Source organism: Lolium rigidum, chromosome 4 (genome assembly GCF_022539505.1).
Source record: "Lolium rigidum isolate FL_2022 chromosome 4, APGP_CSIRO_Lrig_0.1, whole genome shotgun sequence".
Lineage (NCBI taxonomy): Eukaryota > Viridiplantae > Streptophyta > Magnoliopsida > Poales > Poaceae > Lolium > Lolium rigidum.
This window is the reverse complement of record NC_061511.1, coordinates 78,346,459-78,358,516: the sequence shown is the minus strand read 5'-3', so window position 1 is coordinate 78,358,516 and position 12,058 is coordinate 78,346,459. Positions and strand designations below refer to the sequence as shown.

Sequence of the window (12,058 nt, the reverse complement as noted above, 5' to 3'; positions counted from 1 at the left end):
GAATTGTACATGTAGTTGGCCGTACTATTTTCCGTACTCTTTTGTATCATCGTGCTCGGTGTGATACACTTATCCATATCTAGATTGTATGGACTAGTTTTCGTACATTGTTGCAACTGAAAATTGACTTGTACACCTGCTAAAAGTCTAGCTTCTTCTAAATATTACTTTTATGAAGATTTGGCTTTATAAGTATATTTAAACGAGCGTCACGATGATTGGAAGATGATTGGGTCAAATCACACGCAAGACAGTGATATACAGTTTAACAAAGAAATTGGTCTGAAATCATGCACAGTCTTAGCATTATCTTGCTTTGGCACAAGAGAAATGAAGCAACTATTTATATTTTGGAGGCAAAGATTGCCTTGGTGAAACTGATCACATAGATCATAGAAGTCTTTCTTGATGATTGGCCAGCACTTCCTAAAAAAATTAGCATAAAACCCATCAGACTCTGGAGATTTGTTATTATGGAAATCCTTAACTACTGCAACAATTTCATCATGGATGAATGGAGCTTCCAAAACTGCGAGATCAATGTTATTGTGCAGCAAATGGGCTATGGGTGTAATAGGAGTAGTGGGCCCAAGTTTTTGCCGAGTGTCAACATGAGAACACTAGTCTTTGCCGAGTGTCCGTTAGTGGGCACTGGCACTCGGCAAAGGGTGACGCCATCAAGTTTGCCATCAAGTGGAGGGACGGTGGCTACGTGTTGCATGTCTTAGCCGAGTGCTACCTCGTGTTTTGACACTCGGCAAAGAGGTATATGGCCAGCATAGATCCTGCTTCCCAGACTGTCCAAACCGTTGTACTCGTACTTGGCCGTACTATTTTCCGTACTCTTTTGTATCATCGTGCTCAGTGCGATAACAACTAATCCATATGTAGATCGTATGGACTAGTTTTCCTGCATTTTTGGAACTGAAAATTGATTTATACGCCTGATAAAAGTCCAGCTTGTACTAAATATTACTTGTACTCCTCGAACGTGACGATGATTGGACATGTTTCCTTAAAAGTGTGCATGGTGCACCCTTTTAAAAGTGTATTTCCTGCGTCTCTTTTTACTCTTAACAGGTTTACCGCATTTTAATAAGAAGTCTCTGGACACTATTTCAAAAAAAAAAGTCTCTGGACTGGGTATCTTTTGGTGTGCTGGGCGCAGAGCATATCACTCTCACACCACCCGTTCACAAAGTGATGACAGTTTGAGGTTTTTGTCCCCCTCCCCCACCCCCTCTCCCCCTGTCTATATATTCACACGCATCCCTCAGGGACCCCAGATAACCTCGAGCCGTTCTTGTTTGGGCAATAAGCTGCCTCTCTTAATCCCTTGCCTTAACCAGCGCCAGCCTACCCTTAATCTTATCCAATATAATTTGGTTCATCATCAATTCATCCTCATCCATAACCTCCCGTTGGAGCTCGCGAGTGGTACTTATAGACCTCCAGCCCCAGCAGGCGGTCGTGCATTGCAGGGTAGTATTATGGCGCAGCCAGCCAGCATGCAGCTCCACCTCTCGCCGGCGGTGAGCGCGCCCTTCGTCCACGTGGGGAGACCTCGGCTCCGTGCCCTCGCCAAAGCAGGTGATCGTCCGTCGATCCATGTCCCTTCTCCTTTCCACCGTAGTACGCGTGATTCCGCTTGGTATATACGACGGTAAATCCATTGCATGCTTAATAATCCCGTTGAACTTGGAGTTCTATTTGCGCGTCGATCCGGCCGCCGGGTTCTTCTTCCCCTGGCCATGGCGTGGTGGATTGCCGGCGGGTCGATGGATCACGTCAGGACGATGCCATCACGCGCAGATCGTGACGGCCAGTTTGCTACCTGCAGCGCGCTAGCTATAGCAAGCTGCCGTTTCGTCCTGTTCCACGGCAGACACATGCCGGACCTGCATAGTATCGGCCGCTCGTGGTGAAACGAAACCGACAAAATAATTAAGGAGCTAGCCGCGCGAGACGCGACCCCTCCTGCCTGCCTGCATGCACTTGGGATACGCGCGTGCGTTTCTAGAAACTTCCAGAAACCTAGGAAACATGGCTAATTAAGGTGCCATTTTTTGGGACAAAATTGTCGTAGAAAGTTCATATTGCAAGCCGCGGCACCCTTGGCAAGCCTTGTTGGCCGCCCACCGGGGCTGGAGGGACCTTAGATCCGCCCATATGCATGCTTCCCACTTAATTCTCACTACTCGTACCTTGATATGCTTGTGTATGTGTGTCGTCTTCGTATCATTTTTCTGTTTGAACAAATTTGCTTTTGGTCGATCGGCCGGCTCCCCGGCTTGCTTCTAATGTTTATTTCTTCTTTTTTGGTTTGTGCGATAAGCCGAGGAGCAGAGAAGACACCCATATAGGCGCTTTTTCGTGAGAGTAGCAAGCTAGTGAGACTGATCATGATCGCTTTGTCTTTGAACAATCAGGTCCATGCCGTGCGCTCGGCAAAGAAGATGTTGGCCATGGCGTGGTGGAACCCGCCGGCACGCGCATGGCAAGGCGGAGGACGACGCAGGCCAACAGCGTATCCGGTGCTGCTAAAGGTATTCTACTATTGCCGTGACTCTGCTGCTTTATGCATGCCGCTCTTCTTCTCCATGCGCTCGCTCGCTTTTTGTTAGCATGCACCGTATACATTACTACTTTCTTCCTAATTATTAGTAGTGCTAATCCTTAGCCGCCCACATCAGCCGTTTTGGCCGTCTTCGTATTCCTCAGGAGATACTGCCGTATACTCCTTTGTCATTTTGTATTTTTCCTCTTTATTAGTGAGCACACATTTAGTGAGTACAAATCACATGCAGGTACACGTTTTTCTCTAAACGTGGGGTACAAGTCCAACGGATAGTTTACCAGAGGAGGACGAGATGTACTACTACTAGTAGTACACAAATTTTTTCTTCGTTTTTTATTCCTTTCTTTCATGAGTACAAGTCAGGTATACATAATTTTTACCTGCAAAAAAAAGGTATATATACATAATTTTCTCCAAACGTGGGGGCTGGAGTCCAACTCACATGTAGTTTACCGGAGGATGTTGCGCACAACTTTCTTGACTACTAGTACTAGGTTGATCGACTATGTGAAGGACAGGAATGTTGAATCATCCGTCTCTTGACTAATCTGGGAATTTTAGTCTCCTGGAGAGACTACCGACAGATACTTTGTTTCTCACGACATATGCTAGTACAAGAAAAAACGCTTACTATGCAGTTTAAAGTAGTAAGTCTGGCTAACTCGCTGGCTGAAGGCATTGTGTTGACGTTGTGGAAAACAACATTCTCCCCTCTCGCGACCCGCGCCGCCCCCCCGCGGCGGCCGGGCGCGCATCTCCTCCTCCAGCGGCAAGTTCCCCCTCCCCTCCTCTCCCCTGCCGCCGCTGTCGGCGTGCGCCGCCGGGCCTTGCCCGTGCGGTGCCGGCGGTGACGGGCCGGACTCTACCCACGGCTAGGACGGGGGCGCGGGGGCCTCGGGAGGGCGGCGGTGAACTCAGGTGGCGGCGGTCTGGCGTGGCGGCGTGGTTTCCGCGCGCCGGGGTGGTCGGAGGTGCGGCGGCGTCGCTGTTGGCGGCGGCACGGCGCAGCCGGGGTGGTGGCGGCGGATCCTGCTCCGCCCGGATCTGGGCCAGTTCGGGCCCCATCTGGGCTAGGCAGGCCGTAGCTCCCCCTGACCGGCGGCGGTGCTCCTGGGTTTTGGTGGTGCTGGGGAGGTGGTGGCAGGGTGGTGGCGGCACCATGACCGGCTAGCAGCAGCTTGGCGGCATGGGCGTACCGGGCTAGGCGGGCCTGGTTGTCCCGTGCTGCCATGTCCGGTCGGCTCCCGTGATTGCGGTGGAGGTAGTTCCCTCCCGCTAGGCTATGGTGCTGCTTCCCCCGGCCCTGCCATCTTCGGTCACCTCATCCTAGGCCCTGCGTCGAGAACCACCGGGGAGACAGCGAGGACGACGGCAAGATCGTGGTGGCGCGTGCTTGTGGGCGGTTGGTTGGGCGGAGCACTTCGGATGAACGGGGTGGTGGTGTTGGGGGTTGGGAGAAATCCTTGTTGGCCTTGCCGACGCCGTCGCGGTGACGCCCGAGGGCGCCGCCTTGCCTTCCTGGAGGGCGTCGGGTGTACCCCCTCGCCCAATCCCCTCCGTGGACCGGGGGAAACCCTAGGATTAGTCCGGACAGCAGCGGCGTTATCATCGTCCTCCTTGTTGAAGGTGTTGTTTGGTACGTGGTAGTTCGGAGTGCTAGGAGTGTGGTAGGACTTTTCTGGGAGGCGCAGCGGTGACGGGTTGTCCTCGTTCTTGTCGATCTGCCGGTGTTGGCATTCTTTTTCTTTTTCTCTGTTGGTTCCTTTGGGCTTGGTTGTGCTGCGGCCCCAACATACTTGTTGTATCATGGTTGCTATATTAATATAGCGGGGCGAAAGCCTATTTCGAGGAGTAGTAAGTCTGAAGAGCGATGGAAATATTCTTGGTCATATATATTACTCGTCGTCTACTCCTCCTTGTTACCGTCAGTACGGTCACTATAGCTGTTGTTTCTTTCGTCATCAGCCAATCGCTAAAAAATCCTAACTGAACAGCGCCTAATCTAAAAAGCTGTAGCGTCTCATTAGGCAGAGGCCGGTTTGCCCGCCCGGCCGGCGCCAAACTTGTTCGCTAAGCAAGCACGGCGCCAGCGTTCTTTTGAGCCGAATACCTGGCCCCCGTCGATCAACTGGGTTACGGAATGGAAACGATCGGAGATTCGACTAGGACTGGCACGCGAAAGCCAGGATTAGATCGGGCGTACTTATTATGCCGAGATCGTATGCCCACGAAAAAGACACGATCGGGAAAGCTTCGTCGCTTGATTTGGTTCAGATAAGGGTATCTTTTGCACACGCCTTCCTGCTCCCTCCTCCGAGCGAGAGGAACCAGTGTGACAGTGAGGGGTCGATGTTCGCTCTGGCTCTGCTGTGAACATGATTGGGATTTCGAGCCGTTTTTATCCCATCCAGGTTGGTTCCTGTATGTGTCGCATGCATGTTACTCCTGCCAACTCCTTGGATTTGGCCTTGGACGAGATACTGCTCCAAAGATCCTGTGACTCTTTTTTAATGAAAACGTGTATATCATGCTACAAAACCAGGAATTTCAATATATATTGTACTGCAATACATGGCTATTAATACTCTTATTATTACAGTATTTAGGATGAGGCTCGCATTAAATAGTCAAAAAACAATTGTTTAGGAGGCAGACATTTAGTAGTCATATTTTAGCACACGTGCAATATCGGCAACTGATAATTAAGCTTATCCACGGGGGATACCCTTCATGATTTCTTCAATTTTTTACAAATCGGTATAGAAACACCCTTATGTTCTACAATATAAGAAATATTTTGATTTGTTAAGCTTGTAATATAAATCAATCGCAAATTAATTCAGCAATTGTTAGCCAAAAGTATTGTCCTAGCAACTCAAAGGAGTATACCAAAATGGAAGAATTAACTGTTACGACCTCATAAGGTGAGACTCAATTTTATTTCAAACAATTACTTAACAAGGTTAGTAAGCAAAATACTTGACTGGAGCAGGAATTTCATACCATATTAAGGAGTACGACGCATGCAGTCACTTGCAAATGCGGCCAACTAGTCATGTCAAAATCATGTGGTGGGTGACGACACCGACGATCGTCGGACACTAATAGACCCGCCATCTTTCATCATTTTTTACTAGTCTAACACGTGTGTGGAACCTTAGATACAAAAATGATTCAGCCGAACATGGATAAAGTGGCCTCATGTGGGTCGCTCAGAGTGCACGTGTATATATGCAATATTTATTTATTTATCATCTATTTGCTTATTTTTTAAAATAAAATTTATAATTTGACGGACGTCTCGGTCTCACTCTACCTGCAGGGCTGCAAACCGACCCGGTGGATGAGTTTCAGACTCTAAAACGCCACGAGGAACCACGTGTCGTTCCTGAGGCAAGCTTCAACTAATTCCACACTAATCACGTTATGTAAAATTGCTTTTGTACATGTCTCGCTGACCATGGTAAACTGACTGAACAATTCGACCAGGTCCCCGGTTCAGAGTTCCAGCAGCCACTGATCGAGCAGGTGAGGGCGATGCTGGGTTCGATGGAGGACGGCGAGATCACCGTGTCGGGTTACGACACCGCTTGGGTGGCCCTGGTGCCGAGGCTGGACGGCGGCGAGGGTCCCGAGTTCCCGGAAAGCCTCCGGTGGATCCTAGACCACCAGCTCCCGGACGGCTCCTGGGGCGACGAGGCCTTGTTCTCCGCCTACGACCGGATCACCAACACCCTCGGCTGTGTCGTGGCTCTCACCAAGTGGTCTCTTGGCGCCGAGAACTGCAAGAGAGGTCTGGCTTTTCTTGAGCAGAACATGTGGAGGCTGGCCGAGGAGGACCCGGAGGAGATGCCCATCGGCTTCGAGATTGCTTTCCCTTCTACGCTAGAGACGGCCAAGAGCTTGGGCATTGTGTTACCGTATGACCACCAGGTGCTGCAGACCATCTATGCCAACAGAGAAGTCAAGCTCAAGAAGTAAGTATTCCCACTCCCACATACTATGCTCCTCCTTCCTACCTACGGTGTAGACAGCATTTTTCACGAAAGTGGATTAAGGCTAGAAGTACACTTGACTCATAACGTTGGTAATTCTCTGTGCAGGATTCCGATGGAGGTGATGCACAGCTTCCCAACGACGATCCTGCACTCCCTCGAAGGGATGCCCGGGGTGGACTGGGACAGGATCCTCAAGCTCCAGTCCAGCGATGGCTCATTCCTCTTCTCTCCTTCTGCGACGGCCTATGCTCTCATGCAAACTGGTGACACCAAGTGCTACGAATATATCAACAGAATCCTCAAGAAATTCGATGGAGGAGGTAGGTGATCCATGACTTTTAACTGCGCGCACTGATATTGGATTTAGAATCCTGATCTTACGCACATTGATCATCCTGATCTTACGCGCATTGCTCATCCTGATATTACCGTGCATTGCTCATCTTGATATTGCCGTGTATTTCAGTTCCCAACGTCTACCCTGTCGATCTCTTTGAGAACATCTGGGCCGTCGACCGGCTGGAACGCCTCGGCATCTCCCGCTACTTCAAGAAAGAAATCAAACAGTGCTTGGAACATGTGCACAGGTTAATTTCCCCTTTCATGGCTCTGCTCTATAGCTTTTCTCCATGTTGCAGCATAGGATTAGGAACTCTTCTAATCTTCTCCAATTCTGCAGACACTGGACTGAAAAGGGGATCTGCTGGGCAAGGAACTCCGAGGTCCAGGACGTGGACGACACGGCCATGGCGTTCCGGCTAATGCGGCTGCACGGATACGACATCTCGCCAAGTACGAGGAATTCTCTTCAAACGACTAAATTCATGCTCTTCAGAGCATAATAATTTTATCGGGATACGAACAGAACACTCATATTTGCTGCTGTGCAGGCGTGTTTGAGCACTTTGAGAAGGACGGCAAGTTCTTCGCCTTCGTGGGGCAGTCGACGCAGGCAGTCACCGGGATGTACAACCTCAACAGGGCTTCTCAAGTGAGATTCCCAGGGGAGGACGTGCTGGAGCGTGGCGCGAGATTCTCGCACGACTTCCTCAGAAGGAGACAAGCCGAGGGCACCATCTGTGATAAGTGGATCATTGCCAAGGATCTACCAGGCGAGGTAAAGTACTCCATCATTCTACCAATCCATCACCTTGTCTTGCTTTGTGAAAGAAATTAACCTAGCTTACGTGGATAACTGTTATGATGATAGGTAGAATATACATTGGACTTCCCATGGTATGCAAGCTTGCCACGCGTAGAAGCAAGATTCTACATAGAGCAATATGGTGGTGAGGATGATATCTGGATTGGCAAGACACTCTACAGGTAAAAAAGAAAAGTGTTACGACGGCAGATCATGTTTAAGCAATTGGTTTGTGGCATCTATACTTGTAAGAAAAAAACTTACCGATAACTCATACGGTGTATATGACTTTGCTAGGATGCCGCTTGTGAACAACAACATTTATCTTGACCTGGCAAAGCATGATTTCAACCGTTGCCAAGTTCAACATCAGCTTGAGTGGCATGGCCTACAAAAGTAAGCATTAGTGTCACATATAATTTTTCAATTACATCACATCTCATGCATGACTTTGCATTTACATTGTTACATTCTTTTGTGGGATGTGCATTTATATGTTTCCTTTAAAATGCATTTTTGTTTATGTATGTAGGTGGTTCACCGAGAATGGCCTCGAGGCTTTTGGGGTGACTTCAGGAGATGTTTTAAGGACTTATTTCCTGGCCGCTGCTAGCATATTTGAACCAAACCGTGCGACGGAACGACTTGCATGGGCAAGGGTGTCAGTTCTCGCCAACGTTATTTCTAAATACCTTCGCAGCGATTCGTCGGGTAATAAAGTGCTGGAACAGTTTATGCATGGCAGTCTCCATGAAGGAGAAATTGATGCATCCGGGTGAGTACACTAACACAGCATCACGGCACAATTCGAATCACCACGTCACATGATTAATAGCTATTTGCTTAGTTTGACTACTTTGACTAATTTCTCTTCGTAAGAAAAATAGCAAACTGATGCTAGTAATTTGGTAGATGATTTTCACCAATGGAAAAATAAGATGCATAAATTAATGAAATCGGTTTCTTACTTGGCTGATGTCACACAATATGTTTATACCACTACTCTGTATCTAAATAATTAATCAGTTGCATTTTAAGAACTTGCTTCTTCACTAGAATCTCCTTTAGTTTAAATATTCTTCTTACGAAAATTGTGTATCTAGGCTTAATGGAGATGCAAAAGAAGAAATTCTTGTTGGGGCCCTTGAGAAACTTGTTGATTTAATGGCGCAAGAGGCACCTGGTGACGGAACGATGCACGTCAACAATTTGCTGCGTTGCGCTGTAAGTTAAACGAACAATTCTGCCTGCTTGCCAGTTATTGATTATGTTTCCTTACATAAACATTCTAATATATTTTTTTGAACTTCCAGTGGATTGAATGGATGATGCAGCAAACTAGACGAACAAACGCGGAGACAAAATTTATCGCCAAGGGCACATATCGTGCCCTCTATTCTTCTCTTTATTTTCTGCTTTTCTCAACTCACGATATAAGATTACACGACCTAGTGCATATAAATATGCACAGACAACCGACCTGCTAGCACTTGTCTAAACCGACCCGTACTTAGAAACCTATTCTAAACTGATCCGGACATCAAGTCCTACACGACCTTAACTACTACCCTGAAACTTTACTAGGAAACTAACCAACCTTTTCATACTAGCAAACCTAGTGTGACACGGACACATACACTAGCCAAAACAGCTAATACTACCTGACTCGACACGACTTGTTACTTCAAGTAACTACGCCACGTGACACTAATGATATTGATTAAGAATAAGCTAACAATCTCTCCCTAATCTTGATCAACGACTTTGTCTTCCGTGCTTCTCCGATCTTGACTTCTTGCACATCTGCGTCTTGTCTAGGTCTCGCTCCACGACAAGTTTAATTGGCTCTCCCCAATTTCAACTTAGCGAATTTACGGAACAACTCAAGCATGATCCGGACTACCCAGCCACGCTAGCAACCGTGGAACACACCATCCACCCTAGCGCAATACATGCCGACTACCTCGTGGACTACACCATCCACTCCAGCCTCATGTAGAGACAGGTCCTCATTAAAGAGACTCCCCTTCACTGGTTTACCGCCCCCTTCACACTTGACATTGATCCTCTCGTCGAGACACGTAGACGACTTGGTTGAGGCACGCCGACAGCTACCCGCTATCCTCTTGTTGCGTCTTCGCCCATGGTGATATCCCTCACCGGACAGTCCCTCAACCTCCACACGCTTCAACCGCAACAGCATCCTCACGAGACAAACACTTGGACACAACGACGACTCACGGACTCGACGACGACCCGACGTGCCAACTTGCACGACCACGACTCCTTGACTCATCGGACTCCTCCGAAGACGACTTTGACGAAAAACCCGCGGACGACGATCTTGACGAGACTCCCGGTACCTCATCTCGGCACCACCTCTCCCATCAACGACCATCCACCACCTCGCCTCGCCAACGACAACACACTGTCAACCCTTCCGTGTTGCTCCACCGAGCAACGATCGCCCGCCGCCTCGCTAAGAACAGCGCGACGCCTGCTCCACCCGGCCGCTTCGCCGAGCGACGGTCGCCTGCCCCGAGGCGCTAGTAGGGTCGCCTCCCCGGGGCAAGCGTGGCTTCGAATCTTGGACCTCGCTCTGATACCAATTGTTGGGATTTGCCCACGGATCAATCACATCAAACTAGACGAACAAACGCGGAGACAAAATTTATCGCCAAGGGCACATATCGTGCCCTCTATTCTTCTCTTTATTTTCTGCTTTTCTCAACTCACGATATAAGATTACACGACCTAGTGCATATAAATATGCACAGACAACCGACCTGCTAGCACTTGTCTAAACCGACCCGTACTTAGAAACCTATTCTAAACTGATCCGGACATCAAGTCCTACACGACCTTAACTACTACCCTGAAACTTTACTAGGAAACTAACCAACCTTTTCATACTAGCAAACCTAGTGTGACACGGACACATACACTAGCCAAAACAGCTAATACTACCTGACTCGACACGACTTGTTACTTCAAGTAACTACGCCACGTGACACTAATGATATTGATTAAGAATAAGCTAACATACGGTACAACAAGTGTTAACCAAGCAAAGTCCTTCATGGTCCATGACAAACAAACATGTTTGCTTCTAGTTAAAATTATCGAGATTTGTGCTGGACGAATTGGTGAAGCGTCATCTATGGTGAATAGTATAGACGGTACTTGGTTTATTCAACACGCGTCCGCTATTTGTGACACCCTTCACCACAAGATGTTACTCTCCCAGGTAACTCTTATGCTCAAATATTTTTCTTGCCACATTTTGTATCAAGTAATCGATGGGCGGTGGTGTTTTTTTATTCCAAGAAATGAATATCACGGTTACTTGCATGGATCTAACTTTTCTTCCTCTAAATTTTCAAAATATATTCATTGAACTTGAGATCATTTCTAAGGTTATGTCATTGTTGTTTCCTGCTAAGAGCAACAATTGCTCATCTAATTTTGTTGAGTCACAAGCAACCATTTAATTTATGAAACATTTCAAAATGCATATTTATTTAAAAAAAATTATATTCAAAATCAACAATAATACTAATTTAATTCTACCATTTTAGTACGATAAAAAAATTGAAGTACACATACCTCATATCAGCAAGTGTGATTTGAATAACGCAAGATATGAATTTTCACTTCCTTCATTCTGAACCGTTGAATGGATGATTGCCATTTACAGGATGCTGAGAAGAACAATGCAATAATAAGACACATGGACAAGAAAATTCAGCTCGACATGCAAGAACTTGCCCAAAATATTCTTCAGACTGATTATGACGAACCAGGTAGCAAGACGAAGCAGACCTTCCTGAGTGTTGTGAAAAGTTGTTACTATGCTACCAATTGCCCATCCGACATCTTGGATAAACATGTTTCGAAAGTTATTTTTGAACATGTTATCTGAAAGAAAAAACTATAGGAGTATGAATTTTAGGGATGAATGTGAAACTTGTAGAAAAGAATGTTGTAAAGTGTTCTAGAGGAGGGGTGCATAAAAATATGTTGTGCCAATGGAAGTTAGCGTCTGCTTATTCAAGCCAACAGGGTTGTTCGTCGATGTTGTACCATTTTGAGAGCTCAGTGGTTTGCATTGAGATTATGGTATAAATTAGTTCGCTGGAAAAGAGGCAAAGTCATAAACCACCACTAGTTATACCATTGCAACTTCTTGTCCAGCGTTTACTTCAGCGATTAGTAAGAGCTCTAATGTTCCATCAAAAGTTTGAAACTTACCTACAGCCCTGATGCACCGAAAAGGCGAACCGTATGAACCATGAAAGACATAACCTCGCCAAGCCCTGCTGCCCTGCAGCTTTAATA

General features: G+C 47.1%; 1 protein-coding gene across 1 annotated transcript; it reads left to right on the top strand.

Annotated features, from left to right (window-relative positions):
* Positions 1-1,297: 1,297 nt before the first annotated feature.
* Positions 1,298-11,881, top strand: LOC124649063 (ent-copalyl diphosphate synthase 1, chloroplastic-like). Its single transcript, XM_047188741.1, has 15 exons — positions 1,298-1,590; positions 2,430-2,546; positions 5,901-5,962; positions 6,068-6,555; positions 6,682-6,896; positions 7,043-7,163; positions 7,256-7,368; positions 7,467-7,693; positions 7,787-7,902; positions 8,018-8,116; positions 8,253-8,495; positions 8,824-8,944; positions 9,034-9,072; positions 10,758-10,967; positions 11,418-11,881. The coding sequence occupies exons 1-15, from the start codon at positions 1,491-1,493 to the stop codon at positions 11,640-11,642; spliced, it is 2,496 nt and encodes an 831-aa protein (XP_047044697.1). The 5' UTR covers positions 1,298-1,490; the 3' UTR covers positions 11,643-11,881.
* The last annotated feature ends 177 nt before the right edge of the window (positions 11,882-12,058 follow it).

What these genes read in the sequence shown, in the direction of transcription:
- LOC124649063 (XM_047188741.1), top strand. Translation starts at nt 1,491, where the DNA reads ATGGCGCAGCCAGCCAGCATGCAGCTCCACCTCTCGCCGGCGGTGAGC. An exon ending in TGCTTGGAACATGTGCACAG is followed by an intron (nt 7,164 to 7,255) that starts GTTAATTTCCCC and finishes CCAATTCTGCAG; the next exon opens with ACACTGGACTGAAAAGGGGA. An exon ending in ACAATTTGCTGCGTTGCGCT is followed by an intron (nt 8,945 to 9,033) that starts GTAAGTTAAACG and finishes TTGAACTTCCAG; the next exon opens with TGGATTGAATGGATGATGCA.